Source organism: Scatophagus argus, chromosome 17 (assembly GCF_020382885.2).
Source record: "Scatophagus argus isolate fScaArg1 chromosome 17, fScaArg1.pri, whole genome shotgun sequence".
In the NCBI taxonomy this organism is placed as follows: domain Eukaryota; kingdom Metazoa; phylum Chordata; class Actinopteri; family Scatophagidae; genus Scatophagus; species Scatophagus argus.
This window is the reverse complement of record NC_058509.1, coordinates 12435043-12455142: the sequence shown is the minus strand read 5'-3', so window position 1 is coordinate 12455142 and position 20100 is coordinate 12435043. Positions and strand designations below refer to the sequence as shown.

At 41.1% G+C, this 20100-nt stretch overlaps 3 protein-coding genes across 3 annotated transcripts; all 3 read right to left on the bottom strand.

The window, feature by feature from the left end:
• Positions 1-5004: 5004 nt before the first annotated feature.
• polr1f (RNA polymerase I subunit F) lies at positions 5005-7803 on the bottom strand. The gene is made up of 4 exons (XM_046418271.1): positions 7464-7803; positions 6975-7116; positions 6098-6306; positions 5005-5609 (listed from the first exon to the last, which is right to left on the bottom strand). Exons 1-4 carry the CDS (start codon positions 7763-7765, stop codon positions 5105-5107), a joined length of 1158 nt encoding a protein of 385 aa, XP_046274227.1. The 5' UTR covers positions 7766-7803; the 3' UTR covers positions 5005-5104.
• A 351-nt stretch (positions 7804-8154) lies between these two features.
• LOC124075148 (transmembrane protein 196) lies at positions 8155-17081 on the bottom strand. The gene is made up of 5 exons (XM_046418575.1): positions 16645-17081; positions 14507-14563; positions 12394-12529; positions 10919-11037; positions 8155-10746 (listed from the first exon to the last, which is right to left on the bottom strand). The coding sequence occupies exons 1-5, from the start codon at positions 16807-16809 to the stop codon at positions 10675-10677; spliced, it is 549 nt and encodes a 182-aa protein (XP_046274531.1). The 5' UTR covers positions 16810-17081; the 3' UTR covers positions 8155-10674.
• Positions 17082-17327: 246 nt separating this feature from the next.
• LOC124074799 (4-galactosyl-N-acetylglucosaminide 3-alpha-L-fucosyltransferase 9-like) lies at positions 17328-19936 on the bottom strand. Its single transcript, XM_046418071.1, has 2 exons — positions 19769-19936; positions 17328-19650 (listed from the first exon to the last, which is right to left on the bottom strand). The coding sequence occupies exon 2, from the start codon at positions 19641-19643 to the stop codon at positions 18582-18584; it is 1062 nt and encodes a 353-aa protein (XP_046274027.1). The 5' UTR covers positions 19644-19650; positions 19769-19936; the 3' UTR covers positions 17328-18581.
• Between the last annotated feature and the right edge of the window lie 164 nt (positions 19937-20100).

Sequence of the window (20100 nt, the reverse complement as noted above, 5' to 3'; positions counted from 1 at the left end):
CATCATCAGCAGCACTTTGGCCACCCAGGTTTCACTTTCCCTTCATGTCTCCGTTTCTTTCTTGCCCTCTTTCCTGTACCTTCAGCTCGGCTCTGCAATTTCACAAGGTTGTCATAAAAATATAATAATAAAATATTTAGTTGTGTCCTGGGTATTGTCCTGCAGAGCTACATGACTAAACATGAGATCATTTTTTCCAGACCCAGAAGTTTTTTCTCCCTCCACTTTTGGCTTATTTATTTTTCTGTGGTTTTGGGAGGTTGTGGCTAAGAGTCTGATGATATGCTTGTGTGTGTTCCTCTTCTTACCCCTCCCCTCATTACTCCTCTCCACATCCCTGCTTTACTCTCGATTTATATGCAAAAGGTATAGGGAGTGATAAAAACACATTTTTTTACATTAGCTTGTCATTCCACAGTAAATCATTGCGTTCACTTTCACATTTATGCTCATATGATTTGCCCTCATTCTTTCAATGCTATAGCTTCGTCTCTGTGGATGATGTTACTATCATAATAGCTGCATAAAGTGAAGATTAAAGAGTAAAGTTTTTTTTTTACCTTTTGTCCTTTCCCTGCCATGTTTCTCCAGTGCTTTGGGTGTAGGAGTTACAGTTTGGTCTGAACACTGTCTAGACGCCTATGAGCCTCCCATTACCTCTTGATTACACTGAGCCCTATTAATCTCACTGGGCTAGCTGGCCAGGGCAGAGTGCACACACACACACACACACACACAAACACACAAAATAAGATGAACATTCAAATAAGCTAAACACCCCCCCCCCCCCCCCCCCCAAAAAGTTGAAAACTATGAATTACAATGATATCTTTGCAATCAAAGATATTTTAGATATTTTATTAACTTTGCAAAGTTAATAAAATAATAAAAAAAATAATACAACTTAATGAATGCTAGATATGAATCATATGAATGTGTAAATATTATATAATACCAACACACAATGTTATGTCACACATTAAATTTAGCTCTAGAGAAAAGCACAGATCTGTACAAAGAAAATATTGTATGCATATATGTACAGACGCTGCGGTGAGAACCTGTTCAAAACCTCCGTTCAAAATCAACAGTAATTAACATGTAAAACATGAGGTAAAGGCTTAAAAGGTGGAAGCCAGTGAGAGTATATAAAGAGACCATAATGGGTTTAGAGTTTACAAAGAAAATGTTTACTACAATAAAAAAACGAATATTCTCAACACAGTGTGAAGCTTTATAACAGAAAGAAAATGTAGTATTAGAGAGATTACAGGTTTTTGGTTGAACGGAACATGTATTAACATGGATGAAATTTACTTATTCCTTTGGGCTTTTTGTTGGGACTTGCATTTTTCTAGATTCATCCATAAATGGGAGATTTATTGTGTCCAAATTGTTAGCATTAATTTAAAGTAATTAATTATTTCAGGCAATAAATCCAGGCTCATTTTGAAGAATAGTAGTTTTTGTCATTTTTGTAATTTTGTTACTTTCTACCTCTGTCCACTGTCACAGTGTGACGCACAGATGGAGAAGAAGTGGTCAGAAGGCAGTTCAGCTATCGCTGGATTTAGTCAGAGATAACACGATCCTCTATTATCTGATCTTATTTAATCAGTAGTTTCAGTAACATTGTCCATTGATGACTCCCTGTGGAATTTAAAAGATAACAGGCGTTTGAAATTGGACAAACACACACACAGACCTCGACACAATTCCCCTGAGCAAATCGGTGTCACAAGAAACACCCGTCTGTCGTCTCCAGGGTTACTGAGGGCAGCACGGTGGGTGTCGGGTGCCAAGGAAACAAACTATGGGAATCCAGTCACCAACCAAAAGTAATATTTACTTTTGGGGTTAATACTCTGTGTGCATGCGCTCTTGCATACGTGTGCATGGACATTGATCCCTTGGGAAAGAGTCTGTGTGAGCACGGGCTATTTGCCTACCTGAGGGAGCATAAAAAACAGAGATGCAAAGCAGAAGTGCCAAAAATCTCTCAGAAATGCCTTTGAAAATACCGTAAAGGGATTTCACGGATGTCAGTGGGCCTGTGAGAGATGGGCTTTGATACGACTCAGCCCTGGCTGGGCCATGTTTGACGATATATGGCCACAGTTGCACGTCTCTGACTGGTGGAACACTTAAGTTTTTATGACCTGCTGCCATTTGGGGCTCTGGGATAGAGCAGAGTGCCGACCACATAACTAATTAGGCCTGGCCAACGGAGGTGTGCAAGGACGGGGATTTGTGGATTGTGGGTTTGTGGATGTGGTGTGCCTGCTTGAGTGAATGAGTGAGTGAGGCAGTGAGTGTGTGGCATGGGTTGTTTTGTGTGTGTGTGTGTGTGTGTGTGTGTCATGAACATTGCGTCAGGGAGACGTTTGTTCTCCATAAAGACTTCAGGGTCTCTATCATGTAGGAGCCGCCAGGCCTGGAAACTTTGACACGGGAGATAGAGAGACACAGCCAATCTACACACATACACACACATGCACACACATCAGTGACCACTCCTTGAGAGGCAGCGAGAGGCAAATGAAGGTGTATGAAACGATAGTCTGGCCTGCTCAACAAAAACAGCGCTCTTATTGTCTCATCCCTCTTGCTCGCCGTCTTCTTCTCATGAAGCATCATGAAGATAAACGACCGTGCCTAGATATGAGACTCCAGTGGCAGGAGGGGGAGGGGGGTGTCAGAAGTGGAATGTGTGTGAACTGCACACCGCCTCCTATAAATCAGGGAGACAAGCAGGATTAGGAGGGAAAGCAGGATGGGGGAAGAGGGGGAGTCAGTTTGAGGGGACAGATAGGAGGAATGACAAGATAAATGAGTGGCGATGGAGGGATGGGGCACAGGTGCAAGAGAGGTGCATGCAGGCTGGGGTTGAATTTGGGCAAAGGGGCAGAGGAAGGATGAATTTTTCAGATTTTGCATGTGTCATGGATTTGTACAATTTTAAACACTACAGGCTGCAAAATCTGAGGCCACCGAGAGCATTCTAGGAAACCTGGAACCAGGTTGACTACAGGATTACAAAGGTACAATGGATTGATTGAAAAGTTAAAACCCATGTCGCAAACTGATCAGTCAGCCAATATCAGACTGTCACAGACATACGTTGCTGTGGAAGTATCTGTTGTCTCTTATGCCACAATTTTAATTTAGAATTATTTATAATATTGGACTTTTTTTTTTATTATTCCCTCATATCAGTTTCACTCCCACAAAGGCAATCTCTGTTGGGCTCCAGACTGAGGTTAATGTTCTTTTGCTGAAGGTGACCTGGACTTTGAACTGTCAATTTTGTGTGCACGAGTGTTTTGTACTGAAAGCAAATTTATCCAGTTTCAATGACTTACATCTTATGTCAGTACCATTCTTAACTCTATAACAGGGGACACTTAATAAAAGTTTTCTCAATTGCAATCAATCCAGTGTAATGATAATCCATTACTGAGCACAACTTTCGGGTTGGCAGGCTGTAAAGAAAACTTTGGTAATGATGCAGACATTAATGTTGATAATCCATTAAATGAATATTTCAACATTTACAGAACTATAACTTTTCTTGATTGTTTTTTCTTGAGTTAGATGAGAAGTTTCATACTGTTTTCACATCTAGTGTTGTAAAACTATAAACAATGTCTTAAGCAGGCTGAGATCACTGGCGAGGCAACCACTCAAAAGTCCAGGAAGTCACTGCCCCTGGCCAAGCAATAGTGCAGCAGGTAACTTACAAGAGACAGAATGTGTCAGTAAGCAAGTTTTAAACATGCTGGTAGGCTTGTTTTCTTAAACTCTGGACAGAGCCAGAGCCACTGCTTACAGTCTTTATGCTAAGCTAAGCTTCATACTTACCGTACAGCTGAGTGTAGTTTCAATTTTCATCCATCTACTGAATTCTTATAGGTTTCTCACTATCTAACCCTCTCAGTCTGCAGTTACAGGTGTCAATAAGTCTTCTAATTATAAAGCACAGATGTATATGATCAGGTGTGACAGATGAAGATGAGCAAAGTTAACTGCAGGTCCTTATCTGTCCTCTGTAGGCAGCCCCCGATAAGCTCTCCAAGTCTTAGCACCTCACAGCTTATGAGACTCCCCACTGAAAGGCAGGGGGGGTGGGGGAGAAAAGAAAACACTAAGATATTTAGGCTGCCTCTCAGCACTTTATCACTTGACACCCACTAGTCAGTATAAAAGAGCTTGTTTTGGGTGGGAATTCTGCATGAAAAACAAGAAATCTTTGCATTAATAATCATTATCGGCAAACATTTCTCTCAAAATAAAAGCAATCTTTTAGATTCCTGTATAACAAAAACACCTTCTTTGAATGTGATCAAAAAAATCATGAGCATTTCAAGTGATTATGACTCAAAAATCAAAACAGCAACAGTTCAGAATACAGAGCTCTTTAATTAAAATGAGACCTGAATATAAAATTTCCATTTCTGTTGCTTTTCGGCAAAAGACAGACAATATATTTGTGTGAAAACTGTCAGTACAACACTGAATGGAAACAGTGAAACAGCACAGATGATTCACGGCTGCTCTGTTTGTCACTGTGCAGGATGCTTTTCTAAGATGCTGAGAGAATACTGAAAATATTTGATAATAATAATAATAAAAAAAAACTCTCAACCCGTGCAGCCAGTATTCAAGACTGCACAAAGGCACGAGGCAAGAGAAGATTCATTTTTTTTGGTTTCAGTTGTTTAACCTTTGTTCTTCAGTATCCAAGCAGGAGAAAATGTCCCAAATTAGGTTTTACCAAATGAAGCTGATGTGAGACGAATGACATCTGTGTTTCTGTGATGTGTATATGAAGCAGTTTTACTCCCCCATCAGGCAAAGTAAAAGAACTGCAATCTAATGAGTTCTGATCTGTCTAGTCTACTGCTGTCCTCGAGGGCTTTTTTTTCCCCCCACAAACTACAAAATGTGACTGCAGACAGGCTCCTGCTGCAATCTTCTGTTTAAATGATTTTACAGGAGTCGAGAAGAATCCAAAAATTTATATTTAATCTTTAAGGCACGTCAGTATATTCCTCAATTAGCACACACAATTAACCTGACGTCCAAACAGAATATGATCTGTTTTTCAAACAAGCCGCTCAGTGGCACTTTTCCTCTTCTTCTTGGACTTTGGTGGTTCAGTATCTTCACTCAAACTAGAAATGACATCTGTACCAGTTTCATATTTCCTCTTTTTGCTTGGCTTATCACTAAGGTAGCCACTGGAGTCACTGCCGTGGACCTCCATGGGGGCCACCTCAACCTCGTCCTCCTCTTCTTTGGGATGTTTTTCCTTTTTCTTCTTCTTCTTCTTCTTTTTCTCACCAGCTTCATTGCCGTTTGCTTCACCTATTGTCCCGTTCAGCTCCGGTGCTGTGCTGTCATCCAATTGACAGAGGGGTGTACTCGTGATTTCCTCTTCTGTCATCTCCTCTTTGACTTTGTCTTTCTTCTTTTTCTTCTTTTTCTTGGGGGTATCAACAGGAGACTCCTCTGTGGGATCTGGGTTCGGTTCGGTGTCTGATGGTTCCGGCTGATCTGCAGTGACGCCGGACTCTGAACTCTCGGCCATAGCCAGCAGCTCCTGCACCCTGAGGCACACACACAGACAAAACTGTGCTCAATCAGGGGTTTAACGAACCTTGATGTTACACCCTACATAACACTACCTGCAAGTGTCCTTTCCAAAACATACAACCAGTTTCATCAAAGTTAGATTTCTAATTAATATAAATTTCCAGTTAAAGGTCAGATGTGTGGAATTTGGGGAGATCTATTAGCACTGAATATAATATTCATTATTATATTTTCATTAAATTAGAATTTTACGTTTAATCTACAGCAGGTGCAGTTTGTGATAACACATGCTGTCTGTGTGGATTATTTCACATAAAAGCAGGCTAAAGTGTGGCTGTTCTGACTCACATCACATGCTGTCGGCTATGAGGCCTTAAGAGCCAAACCAGCTGCATCTATGACAAATAAAGCCTTGCCATGCAGCACTTCTAACTGTCAAGCTATCGTACAGCAGCTCAGTTTAACAGCAACGTTTCAAGTAAGATCAGCAGAGAACACTTGCCTGGTCCTGTCCAGCCGTCCTCTGATCAGCAGTACCCCCACCGCGTCGGCATCAAGTGCAGTCACCTCAAACTCCAACTCTGCTCCAACCCTGGGCCCTGCATCCCGCCAGGTCTCCACAGAAACCAGACCGGGTTTGGGGATGCTGGCATTGAAGCAGCCATGAACCAGACAGCCCACATGGCTTACTCCTAGTTTGTTCACCTTACCCTGTGAAGAGAAACACAACAGATAATAAAATAACACATACAAAATGAAGTAAATTTTTTGGACAAAAACCCAGTGCTCCTATGTTATATTTTTTTAATTTTCCAAATCATATGTTTCCACAAATCCTGGAGGGCACGTATCATTTAGTATGTTGTTGCATTAATATTTCATGATATGAATGGACTACTTTGCTTATAATTTTTGCTTACACAAAAAGAGGTTTTCCCTGAGCCCTGAGGATCACAGCAAGTAGGGATATGTGCGATTAGTCATTTTAACTTTGCTGCCCAGAAATACTTGTCAGTTATTAAAGTAATTATCATTACTCTATTAATGTATAAGTAGGAGTGGCTTTAAGCGTCAGCTACTGACACTTGAAGCCACTGGGGGGTGCATAGACAGAAAATAACAGAAACAGCAGAGTCGATCTTCTGTTTTTTGGCTTTGATTAAACAGTTATTGCTCACTGTTACTGTTTTTTATCATGTCACATGCAAGAATCTATAACCATTGTCCATAAATCTCCATACAGCTAAACATTTCAGTATTTTCTTGCTTTTAAACTAGTTTAAACTTCCCGTGCTTTACAATTAGAAGACTTGACAAGGTCAAGACATGTGCAATAAATAAGAGGTACTGCTAAGTAACACTGCAACTGTAAGTCTCACCAGAAGCTTCTGTCCTTTTTTGGGCTGAAAGACAATAAAGTTGGCCTCTATATCCATGTGGACATATCCGCTGTCGTCGTAGATGCCTCCGTACTGCCCCACTATCCTGATGTTGTCATACGCCAAGGGTACTCCCTTCAGACTGCAAGAGTCAAACAGGTCAAGTTAAATTCAGTAAGTAAAAAACAGAAAACGGGGCTTTTGTCGGAAGTGGAGTATCTTTACTTTGAGGTATAGACACTTTTACATAGGTAACAGGTACTCCATCAGCCCAAAAGCAAAGCCATGTTTTCAGTTTATTAGCAGTAACAAGGATTTGAAAACCTGTCTAGTAACAACAAACCTTGACTGTTTACAACATGGGCTTAACTTTCTATCATGCGGGAAACAGTTGACGTCGACTTGCTAGTGTGCGGACATTAATGCTGTGGTGTACTGGCAAAGTCGAGAAGTCGAGAAAGCTGAAAAAGAAAAACAATGTCTTGTTACCTCTGTGAGAACTTGAGCAGCTCGGCCCGGAGCTCCTCCTGTATACCAGTCTTCTTCTTGTAAAGGTACATGGGAGGGAGGGTGATGTGTCTCCGGTGCGTGTTCATGACCAGACACGAGTACGGCGCTGACAGCAGCTCGGAGGCGGCGGCGAACGACGGGATTGAGCACGAAACTACACCCGGATCTGTGGCCGGTACAAGCGAGGCCTCGGCCGGTTGGTCCGGAGCGCTGGCAGGGGAGACTTCACCGGACATTTTCACATGTTTTGGGTCTTCATCAGCATGCTCAAGATTCGCCATACTGTTTAGAAAGAACGGAAGAGTAAAGATAGGCAACTTCCGCTTTGAAGAAGGCTCAGCAGCTGTTAAAACTATAAAATATTTACTTATATTGCCACCTGCTGGTCAGGAGGTGGAATGACAGTCGAGCAATAAAATTTAAAAAACAAAATAAAATAAAATAGAATAAGGAAACCAGTGTGTTGTGTTGTGTGTATAAAAAAACGTACAAAAGGCTAGTTAATTTATTAACAAGTAAACATGGCGGTATATTTTTTTATACTATTGTATTACTTGCTATTACTATTAAATGTAGTGCCTCAGAATTGTATTTGCTCTCCATAAGTTTTATATATATAGTATATTGAGTATTCAAATACAGGGCAACAAATGATTGGTTTGTGGCAATGTGTTTAATTGTAGCTTTGAGTGTTGAAAGATGCTCTACTACAACACAATATCAGTTGTCATGATAAATGTCTTACACTGCATACTGCTTTATCATTTGATTTTAGGCCTTGTCATAAAGAGGGACCCTGTCAAAATCTCAACCATTATTTCAGGTGACACTGTGCTTCCATGGTGCATATAACCAAAATAAATCATATTTCATCAAACAGATAGAAAAGCTGGCGCTATGTCGTATTCCATTGTACTGATACTGTACACACTGGGAAGGAGAAGGAATTAACAGGTCCAACAGGTTAATCTAGCAATGCTCCCAGTACAGACAGTCATATGCCATTGTAATAAATAATAAATAATATAAATAATAAATAATAATAAACAACAGTCACAGACAAAAGGCTTCGCATATTCTTTAGCACAAACTATTAGGGATGGTATTTTGATAACTGGCATGAATCTTTGCAGTTACTGAAACCAGTGAAAATCATTGCATTTCCTCACCAACATGCCCTTTGTTGTGTAAACTGAAAGCTGTGTGCTGACAAGCCAAGCAAGGGTGCTGTAAAACTGCTCATCTCATAAGAGCCAGTCATTGATTCTGTATCTTGTTCTTACCTACAATGACACATTAAGATCATTAGGGTGACCTGAGGTGTCAAATAGTGCGACTAGTGCACAGCAACACCACACGATTCAGCATTTCATGCACACGCACACACACACACACACACACAGAGTGCAGTGCAAATCTGGGGCTCTCTGGGGCGTTATGGCCCACTCTTGCCTGTTGTCACAGTGATAAATAGTGACGATGGTTTCTTAGTCAGCAAGAAATCCCAGTGGCTTCTGCTGCTGTGGGCACTGGTTAACAAGCATATGGCACACACACACACACACACAGTGGATAAACACCATAATGAGGTATTGAGCAGTGTGACGTTGTCAGAGTAATTGTTTATCTTCGTTACAGGTCAGAGCTGTGTGTCTGCCTGTGTGCATGCATGTAAGTATGTGTGATATATTTTTTATGGTGTATGTCTATGTTTTGCTTTGTGAAGCACTTTATATTTACAGGTTTAGGGGGGTACTATAAAACAGATTTACTTCATTGCTTAACTTTACGATGGGTGTGTGAATCTCAGGCTAAGGCTAAAGGCATCACTGTGTTAAGCGTCCGTCTCACAGGAATGCACTCACTTTTTAAAATCGTGCTCCTCACTGAACCTGTTGTCAGTGTGTTGTACTGTACACTTGGTTTATATGATTAATTACATGCATTTATTGAAAAATATATATTTAGTGCATCGATTAAAATGCTTCCAATTGGCTAGCAGCTCAGTAATAACTCAAAACACTTGCATGCTTTCAGAAACATGCAAACAAAGACACCTTGTGAACATCAGAATGAGGATCAGGAGGATCTGCATGGTTGGACATCCTATCTACTTCAAGGACAGTGGTCAGTCACTCTTAAATGACTCCCACTTTCAAAAGGTGTAAACCTTTGGGTAGTCATGGTACATGGATGGCTGACTCAGCACTGAACAGCTGTGAGGTCGAACACACAGACATCTCACTGCATAACATCTTTGCAGCTGCTTTATAGAGCACTGTGGAGGCACACACACACTCTACATGCCCTCACACACACGTCAACATCAGGTAATATCACTAACTGCTTTCTTTCTTTTACTGTGATACACACACACACACACACACAGATACTGCTGTAAATACTGTAGATTTAAATTCAGTGTAAAGAGGAAGGCCTAATTTGCATATTTTGGGATGATGTAATACAAATATCACACCACATGCCATTGAAATAACCCATGTTATATAAACCATTGCTCATATTTGCCATAGTTTATTGAATTCACTTTTATAAGAAGCATTTATAAAAATATGTTTGATTTATAGGTACAGCTAAATTCCTGATAAACTAGTTTGGATATACAGTACAGTTCATCGCACATCACTGTATTTGCATTCCATTACCAGATAATAAATACAGTTTACTGTAGGTTATCTCAAGCTTTGCATTCCATGAACCCATAACAAGACAGAGATAAGAATAAGAACATTGAGACTGAAATAGCAGTAGCTCTTCAAAACAAGTGAATCAGCTGCATGCTTGATTTGTGCTCATCACTTTGAGGCATCTGACTGGATGAAATCTGTCCTTCCTGCTCATTAGTGTAAAGGTCAGATGATGTCACGCAGATGTTTGTCACCTGAATTATCATCCAAAAGGCAGTTCTCCATCGTGGTTTGAATGAGTGTTTGCATAATTATTCAGAAGCACAAACGCCTCCCTCTCGCCTATCAGAATGTCCTGCTTATACTCCGGCGGTGAAAAAAAGGGCTCCAAAGCACAAGTTTAATCCCTGCAGTCAGGATATGATTACTGTGTGTGCAGCAGGATATGTAGAAAGAGATATATGCTGTGTTTGTCGTCTGACAACAAGCGATTCATGAACTGTTTGTTTCAGTTTATGCAAGTCGCCTTTGGTGGTACATCATCACGGTGATGCTGTTGTGTGCCCGTTGTAGGAGATCTGAGGAATGCCGTTACTGGAGTTGTCCAGGATCTCCTGTTAGGGGACGTATAAAAACACTTGACAGCATAACAAACACTGCCCAAACACCAAATTCAAAAGCATACCTTTAAATACATACTTTTCCCCGAACCGTTGTTGAAGCTGAAGGTCAAATATTTGACAAAGCTGATCAGTAGGAGGCTCTTTTTGTGCTGTCATGCCTTACCTTCTCAGTCATTTCATGCGAGTGATGTAACGAGTGCTCCCTCTCCAGGAACATCCTCTGCTGCTCGGAGCTGGCCAGGCGACAGGTCAACCACGTGGATAAGGTACACGAGGAGATCCCTGAACAAGACAAAAAAAACAAACAAACAAACAAAAAAAATTATTTAAAACAAAGTGTGGGCTGTCCTGTTAGTTAGCATTTTTTTCCCAGCCATGCTAATGATGTTCATTCTCAATGGCGATGTTGGACTGTTGGTTGGTTGCTTGGTCCACAATTTTAGTCCAAACTGAAATTTGTCCAAAACTATTGGAAATTTTGAAATTTTGTACACACATTCACAGTCGTGAGAGTATATCTCACTTATCTATTGAAATGTCTTGATAACTGCAGATAAAGTTTGGTACGGATTTCAAGTAATCCTCAGGAACTCTCAAAAACATATTTCCATGTAGGAACTATTTTCTTTCTGCACAGAAGGAGGCATGCATCAACTCATGCATGAGCGGCTAGTTATCTAAGCAGACTAATATTTAAGCAGAGCCAAGGAGGAGGCCATTGATATTTACATCCCACGTCCCCGTGTCACAGCACGTGCCTCTCGGCCATGGGGAAATGCACATTTCCTTCTGCTTGATGATACGGTCCAGTTTGGCAGAGAGAAGGCAGATTCCTTTACAGCTGATATTACCAAACATTTGCATCTCACACCAAAAAAAATCTAGATGGATAAATAATACTACAGGTAAAATGAAAAGTATGAAGGCCTATTTTTGATTCTGGGGTACACTGCTCCTTTAGCCTTTCATGTAGTGTCACCCTCATGTATTTTAATTTGTCCAGTATGTTAGTTTATACTGGACAAGTACTTTGTCCAGTTTCTACTTTGTGCTAATCAGCAAATGTTAGCATGCTAACCCACTAAACTAAGATGGAGAACATGTTAAACATTATACCTGCTAAACAGCAGCATGTTAGCATTGTCACTGTGAACATGTTAGCATGTAGCTCAAAGCACTGTCGTGTTTAAGTACAGCCTTGTAAAGCCACTTGTTTGGCTATAGACGTTTTTGTGAAGACAGAAGAGAAGCAAGAGACACAGATTTTAATGGGGACTCCTAAAACAGTGTTATTTGGGATTTGACTTGTGGGGCAACATTTGACTATGCTGTCTCTCTACAATAAGTGAGATTCATCGCACTGAGGAATGAAGATTTGCTTTACTTAAAGCACTCGAAGCAAAGCAAAGCAATGCAGTTTTTGTTTTTTGTGTGTAGCATAGGGAACAACAACTGTAATTACAATCTTATAATAAATTGTAAAACGAAATATAATGACAATTAGATTAATCTTGAATCCATACCTTTACAGTACTCTAACACCATTCCTATATTATGACAGAATACACATGCCACATACAGCAGACATCAAGTCGTATTGCATTGCATCGCATTGTGTTGGTGCTATGTTTTGTTTACCCAGACAGGCCAGTGTCATGGCAGCCAGATGGATTGATTGCATGGAGTCCGGTCGTTTGCTCAGCGCCCGAACAAACTGGAAGTTGAGGATTCCACCAATCAGACCACAGATACAGCATGCTGAAAATAGGATCATCTGAGAGAGAGAGAGAGAGAGAGAGAGAGAGAGAGAATGGTTTATGTTCATGCAAACAGAAGAATTGATGTCCTGTCAACAAAACTGTAAACAAACTGACAAAATGTGATGGGATGGAAGATATATAAACTGCTATTAAGCTTCTATCTCCTTCATTTTGCGTCTTTTTTTGGATGTCAGCTGCTCTGATGAGTAATGTGTATCAGTCAAAATAAATCTAATTTCCTAATAGAAAATTGGATCACTCTCAAAGCACCCGGTCTCTTCCAGAAATATTGCACGGCTTGTAAATATGTTTGCATCACTCACTTGATGCATTTCTGCTTGTGTGTGTGTTTCTGACTTTACTTTCAGTATTCAGTCAATCACATTTTATGGATTACTTTCTTAGAATTGGAATCAACAGCTGGAAAACTTAAACTCAGAGAGAGAGAATTTTTTTTTCCCAGCAGGATCTTGTGGGAAAATGATGCAGCTCCCTTACTTTGCAATCAGAATAATAAAATCCTTTTGATTCATGTATGTGTCTGTGTATATATAAGTATGTACACATATGTGTGTGTGTGTGTGTTTTGTCAGGGAGTTCAGGTTCTCGCTCACTGCTCCTAGTATAGATGCCTTTAGTGCCTTTAACTGCATGGAGAAAAGGCATCTCCAATTTCAGGCATTACCCAGTGAAGTGTGGAAAGCGGCTGCCAGGAGTCCGGAGCTAAACCAACGTAATGCAATCATCACCCCACAGGCTGACATGGAGGGAGGGGATGGAAGGAGATAAGGAGATGAAGATGGAGAGAGTCAGAGCATCGTAACGACTGGGGAAGAAGAGATTGAACAGATAGATGGGAGTGATGGAACAGGGAAAGGCATGAGGATAAAGATGGCGACAGAGACAGTAGGTGGAGATGGATAGGGGGAGACAGAGGGACAGAGAGGTTGAGGGATGTCTCTGTTACAGCAGATTGTGCTGACATTGATCCATCATTAGTGCTCTGCCTGCAGCAGACAGAAAGAGTCAGAGAGAAACACGAGGACACACACACAGACTGCGAGGCGAACGCTGACCGAAGGAAAAAAAAAGATGGAAAGAACGACAGAAAGAGAAGAGGAGAGGTGACTGCTTGTCTCCTCTGGTTTCCTCAGACGTCTTTTACAGAGCACACTGTACTGTGTGCACCTGGATGAGGAAGACAACACACACACAAACACACAAGCACCTTTGGGTGATAAGTCTTGTAAACTTCCTGAAGCAGATTACAATGCAGACCTCGTGTGTGTTGTGTGATGAAGAGCGTATGGAGAGTCACATCCTTCAGAGTGCAAATTTACTGTATAATATGGATATGCATACTTCAGAGTTTAATTGACAGAATTTGTGACAGTATTTGTTTTTCAAAATAAATCATCTTTCAAAGTAAAACGCAATGCTTTTCAATGAATAATAATTTCAGCGCTGTTCAAAGGCTCATCTGCCACACAAAATGTCTCAATCATCTCAAACATTTGGCTCTGAACTCTGGATTTTGTTCCCAGACAGTGTGGGCATTGTGGAGTCTGCAACAGAGGACACTGGCAACAAGAATACAGATTATGATGAATGAATGGGACTCAAAATCTCGAGAATCCCACGTAGCAGGCCTGTTTGACGTAACCACATCTAAGAGTTTGAGATTCAACAAAAGCCTGTCCAAGATGAGAGTAAGAATGAACAACAGGCAGAGAGATGGAGTAGCCTCTGACATGAATGGTCACCATATGAGAGTGGTATCGACCTTCTCATCTAGCTCTTTCAAATGATTTCTTTGAAACACTCTCTCCTTTAAGACACACTTTTACCAGAGAGACTGTTCTCCTTATTGCAGCAGGAAGATGTTATTTCAAAGAGAGAGACCAAAATCACATAAGAACATAAGACAGGACAACAAGAGAAGCTTTCAGGCCTGAAACATATCAACTGTATAAATACATAAACATACTTACAATAAGACCCGTCCTCTTTCGGGCACACAGCACTCCACACATCCCACAGACCAGGAACTGGAAAGATAGGACAACAAAAGATCAGTTTCAGAAAGTTGTAATTAGTTTAAATTACTGCCTAAGAAAAGCTATATGACTTTTAAACTATTTTTATCATTCCCTCCTCCTGTCTTGACTACAGGAGGGTGAACGTATCCTTTACACTCTGTTTATTCAGATGCAGTTTTCCCCCTCTAAAAATAGAGAGAGTCAACGTGGGCTTTTAGCAGGAAGCCACATCAGCCTGGATGTCAGTGATTCACACTGAACTGGAGCAGCAGGCAGCGTATTAAGCTGGCACAGTACCCTCACAAGTTGGACAGTGCAATGATTGTGTGTGTGTGTGTGTGAAGGGAGGGTGTGATGACACCTCTTGGCCTTCTCTCAAGCTGTTTAAAGGAGAATCTGAGTTTCTCAGTTCTACGTTAAATTATTCTTACTAGTCTAATATTTATAGATGGCCTACAAATTAAAAGATGTCCTTTTCAGCTGCTATCTGCTACCTTTGAATGCAACCTTCTAAGGACTGAATGGGACTTTTCATTTCGAAATCATTACGGATCAGGTCAGGGATGTAACCGATGACTTTAAAGTTAACAATGGACTACACAGAAACTTGGATCAACGTCAACATCATTAACCAAATTACTTTCACGTGCAAAGAAACTGTTTCAGAACTCAAAATGACCCGCGAACATCAGAATGAGGATCAGGAGGATCTGCATGGTTGGACATCCTATCTACCACAAGGACAGTGGTCAGTCACTCTTAAATGAATCCCAGTTTCCGACAAAAGATGTAAACCTTTGGGTGGTCATGGGACACGGATGGCTGACTCAGCACTGAACAGCTGTGAGGTCGAACACACAGACATCTCACTGCATAACATCTTTGCAGCTGCTTTATAGAGCACTGTGGAGGCACACACACACTCTACATGCCCTCACACACATGTCAACATCAGGTAATATCACTAACTAGCTTTCTTTCTTTCACTGCGATGCACACGCTGACATCCACACACACACACCACACATTAACACACGCTGCAGGAATATTACGTTGATAGTTTCTTGATGATTAATATTGCCTGCACTTCAGGCACTTACAGTAATGCTCAGCAATAGCTAAACGTGTCTCCCTTGGTTGGAGCAGCAGTCAGAGCTGATTGGAGGTTATATAGAGCGACTAAAAACATCAGAAACTCAACTTTTCACTGCCCAGCAGCTAAATCAAGACGATGAGGCCAAGAGTAGCGCTGTCACAGGAGGGGACATATGCAGAGGAGTGAGAGAATGATTGTGCATAAAAGCTTTGAACCCCCCAAAGCACAGAGCAGCAATTCAAGCATGAGTCAATGAAGCCGATCTTTAGTTCCAGCACACAAAAATCCAGCAGGCCAAATGTGCGTGTGTCTTCCTCTGACATCTAATGGACAGACACATAAAAGACAAACATCACCAAATGTAATTTTCACTACAACCCGGGTCTTTCTACAGGGAGAAGCCACAACTTTCAGTGAGTGACTAATATGTACATAAACAGCAAATATACCTCAATGTCTCTCAAACCTAAAGCTTCTAAAGCTCTGTACTGTTCCCTGCATGGTATGAAAAGCTTGGAAGAACCCTAGAAAAACCCTCTGTTTAGATTTTTGTTTAGTTTAGATTAGAACGTTTTATTAAATTTTTTTCTATTAAATTTCTCAGATCAAAAGGCTAGTGAAAGTTTTAGTATCAACTTATTCAAAACTAATTGAAGAAAAGATTAATTAGAACACAGTGTCTACTTGTAGGCTAACATCCTTCAGTTCAAATCAAAATGAAAAACAGCATTTGGTCTTATCTCCAAGCAAAAAATGACGAAGATGAGGCCAATTATGCTCACACGTGCCTTTTTTCATATTATTTAATACTACACACGTGCCGCCTGTGCTCTGAATGTATAGTCTGCGGTACGAACCAGAAAGCTGGCTAAGTAAAAAGGCTGATGGTCGAGTTTTCTCTGTTTCGCTACCCTCTACAGCATCCCCGAAGATACTTATCCTCTCTGGAGACAAATAAGGAAAAGTCGGGACAAAAGTTGATCCCAGAACGTACACAGAGTCCGCTCCACACCGGGGACGCGTCGCCCTGCTGCGGCTTGTGCTGGCCCCGGACCCAGCTAATGCCCACGGCTCCCAGGACGATGCTCGCCACACCCAGGCCCACCTCCACCACGGACAGCAGGAGCAGGCTCCACAGGATCTTACGGCTGGAGCACATCCTGCCCGGGGCATCTCTCCAGCTCCAGCAGGAGGCGGCAGAGAGCGAGAGAGGAGTCCGCTTCTTGGTGCGGCACTACTGCTTCATACCCGACTGGAAAAGAGGGTTTTATCCGAACAAAACAGAGGTCCGAGTCGAGCAGAAAGGTTAGAGGAAAGGCGAGAGGTTCGCAAAGTAGGCTGCACAAAACTGGAGGAGGAGAGCAGCTCTGCGGTTGGTTACTGTTTGGAAAGACAAAGCGCGCTGCGCTTGGAAGTTCCTCCGCTCGCGTGTGTGCAGCCTGGAGCTGTCCAAGGTACTTAAGCACCACTGCAAACACACACATACACACACACACACACACACACTCGAAATGCACGAAGCCAGCATGGTCGTAACCACGGGCAAGCAGCCTCCGCCCACATTATTATGAGGAAGCAATAATTATTCCGGACTGAGCTACAGATTAAATAGATTTGCTCACGGGCTATGGATCTGTTGCATTCTCACATTGTGAGTTAGTGACAAAACAAAAGACGTAAGACGTAAGACAAGACAAATTTATTTATATAGCACCAATCAACAACAAGGCAGTTCTTCTTCAAATAAGACATAAAAGGGACTATAAATAATATATAATATAATATATAATCATATTTATTCACAAGATTTTAAAAGAGTATAAATAGAACAGAGGATAAAAAGCAAGAATAAATGGAATAAAACTATAGTGCAGTGAAAGATGTGGCTAAATTGGCCAGAATTTGATTCATTAAAAACAGTGCTCAACAGTAAACTCCAGAGAAACAACAAGAAAAACAAGAAAATGCAGTTTCACACTCGAGGTTTTATGGTTTTGAATTGTCCAGGTTGTTTGGAGAGATTTACCCCTAAAGAGACTCACACACTATAATTATGTGTACACACAATTCCTTAAACTGCAAATGTCAGCTCTGAACTGAAATACTTGGTGCACCTCTTAGAGTTGCTGCGACACTTTAAACCTCTCTCTTTGAGGGAGGCTTAAAGTGAAGCAGAGAGGGGGAAGGTCCAAATCTGGCTGTTCAAATTTCTGTAACGCATGGCCGATTCTTACTGTAGTAGCTCTTTGTTGATCCTCCCACAAGCACAATCAGGAGCAGCTGCGGGTCTTGACATGTTTGTATTCACAGTTAAGTTTGTGTTTGTGCATGCTCGTTCCTTTCTTCCTGACCATGTTGAAATCCTACCCTAACATCTTTTCTAGGTTTTGTTCACTTCGTCTCGTCTTTCACGATCGCACCTGAAGAAAGTTTGGATCTAAAATATATTGACTCAGTGCTGCTGAACACCAAATTTGATCAGAATTATTTTCTATAATCTATGTGAACGTGGCATATAAATCACAGTTGTGGTGTTAAGCGGTGAAACGAGGAAACAGGCCGCTCAGAGTGTCAGTTACAGTACAGCAGTTAGGGCGGTACTTCATTAGCTCTATATTAAACATAAATTTGACAAAATATATAATTATATGTTATTTATCAATCTTTGAAATGACCAGTAGATTGAACAATAATAGCAACAGTGTTGTCTAATCAAACAGAATTTAATATGAGTAAAGCATGTGTCATCTAGTAATTTTAATAACATTCATTTTGATTCACTATTTTCTTTGTCATGAAACAGTCTAGAGAGACATATTCTTTAACAGGATGGCAATAATATGACCCAAAAGCCCAAGGTTCAGTTCTTTCTTCAGTTCGTTCTAATTCATCTTTTTAATTAACACAGAGGGGCAGCCTAAGAACCCAATATCACCCAAAGAACCACTTGTACAGATCAGGTACGACTCTGAACTCCCTCGTCATACTCACATGCCGACAGGCCTGGCAGACAGGGTATGCAAACTCATACTTTTCCTCAGTAAGATGATGTCTGGCAGTGTAGAATTGCCGCCAGTCAAAGAATCTCATGTAAGCTTCATTATCCTTCTCCAGCTTCAGGAGGAACTCCGCCAGTGCTCCAGCATCAGGAAAATCATTTACGTGTATGAAGGAAGTACCAGGGGCGAAGTCCTCATAATTTATTCTCGGTGGGCCCAAAACTATTGGCACAGTGCCAGCTGCTAGAGGCCCATTGAACGTTTCTGTAATATAATCTTTGTAAATAGAATCCTCAAACGAAAGGTAGAACTTGCAGCTGCTGATGGTGGTGAAATAGTTTTCACCCTTCACAGAGTCATCAGAGGAGCTGTGAAATACATCTACCTTGATGTGTTTTACAAGCTCTCTGTAGTAGTCGTAGCTCTTGCCTGATTTTGTATCTAGGTCATTGCTGTCCACAATCCAACAAAGCAGTCGTTCCTTCTTGGGTAGCACAAAATCTTTATCTGTGTTATTCTTAAAAGTCAGTTTCCAACGAACATGGATATCCGCATCTGCCCTGTAGCTCAGGGTTAAATTAAATAGGCCTTCGATGCCGGCTATCTTGCGTGTGTTGTTCGGCGAGTCCATGTTAAACCAGATCCACCTCTGAAATCTGGTTCTAGGTGCAGTGGGAAGATTGGAGAGGTCATCTTGGATAGCTCTGTGAAATACCAAAACTCCCTGAGCTTTGGAATATAAAGATCTGTCATCTGTGAGATGGCACCCGTTAATGTTGAAAAGATTCTTGCAATCTTGTAAATCAAACCTTTTGTTTTCAGGCCAGAACCATAGCAGCAATACAGGTTTGTCTGTCCGCCTTGTACGAGCCGGAGGAGGATGACAGTTCAGAGATGGAAATGAATGATAGTACATTAAAAACAGAACTATGAGTCCAGCCAGGAAGAGAACCACTGTCACGGCAACTTTCAAAATATGTAAAATGGGAGCCATGATAAACCTGTAAGGAAAGAAGAGTTCTACGTTATAATCACTGGAAACACATTCCCTCGGTAAATTACTGGCAATATGTCAATTTTAAATTTTACTGCGAGTTGTCACACAGTTTAAAAACTTACCAAACAAACTGTTAAAAGAGTATAACCCAAGTAAAAAGCAGATGGAAATTTTGATCAAAATACTCGCTTGTGCCTTTGAGCTCAAATTGATGTGGCTGTTTGGAATGAAAGTGTGTCGGCATTCTCCAGGTAGGGTGCACAGGTCTGACGAGGTAAAATCAGCTCGGCAAAACCTTTTTTTTTTTCTTTTTTTTTTAATCCCTCATGAGTCACTCCCTTCAGATGCACCATTTCACGGAAGCCCCGCCTGCTCCTCAGCTCAACCAGTAATGTGTCAGCATTTTAAACTTTGAGATCCAACTTTGAAACCTTTTATTTTCCAAAAAAATGTT

Coding starts and splice junctions, on each gene's coding strand:
- polr1f (XM_046418271.1), bottom strand. CDS start 7,765: ATGGCGAATCTTGAGCATGCTGATGAAGACCCAAAACATGTGAAAATG. Junction 6,307..6,974: donor AAAAAGGACAGAAGCTTCTG/GTGAGACTTACA, acceptor TTCTCTTCACAG/GGTAAGGTGAACAAACTAGG. Junction 5,610..6,097: donor GGACGGCTGGACAGGACCAG/GCAAGTGTTCTC, acceptor TGTGTGCCTCAG/GGTGCAGGAGCTGCTGGCTA.
- LOC124075148 (XM_046418575.1), bottom strand. CDS start 16,809: ATGTGCTCCAGCCGTAAGATCCTGTGGAGCCTGCTCCTGCTGTCCGTG. Junction 14,564..16,644: donor CGGTGTGGAGCGGACTCTGT/GTACGTTCTGGG, acceptor CTATCTTTCCAG/TTCCTGGTCTGTGGGATGTG. Junction 12,530..14,506: donor GAAAGAGGACGGGTCTTATT/GTAAGTATGTTT, acceptor TCTCTCTCTCAG/ATGATCCTATTTTCAGCATG.
- LOC124074799 (XM_046418071.1), bottom strand. CDS start 19,643: ATGGCTCCCATTTTACATATTTTGAAAGTTGCCGTGACAGTGGTTCTC.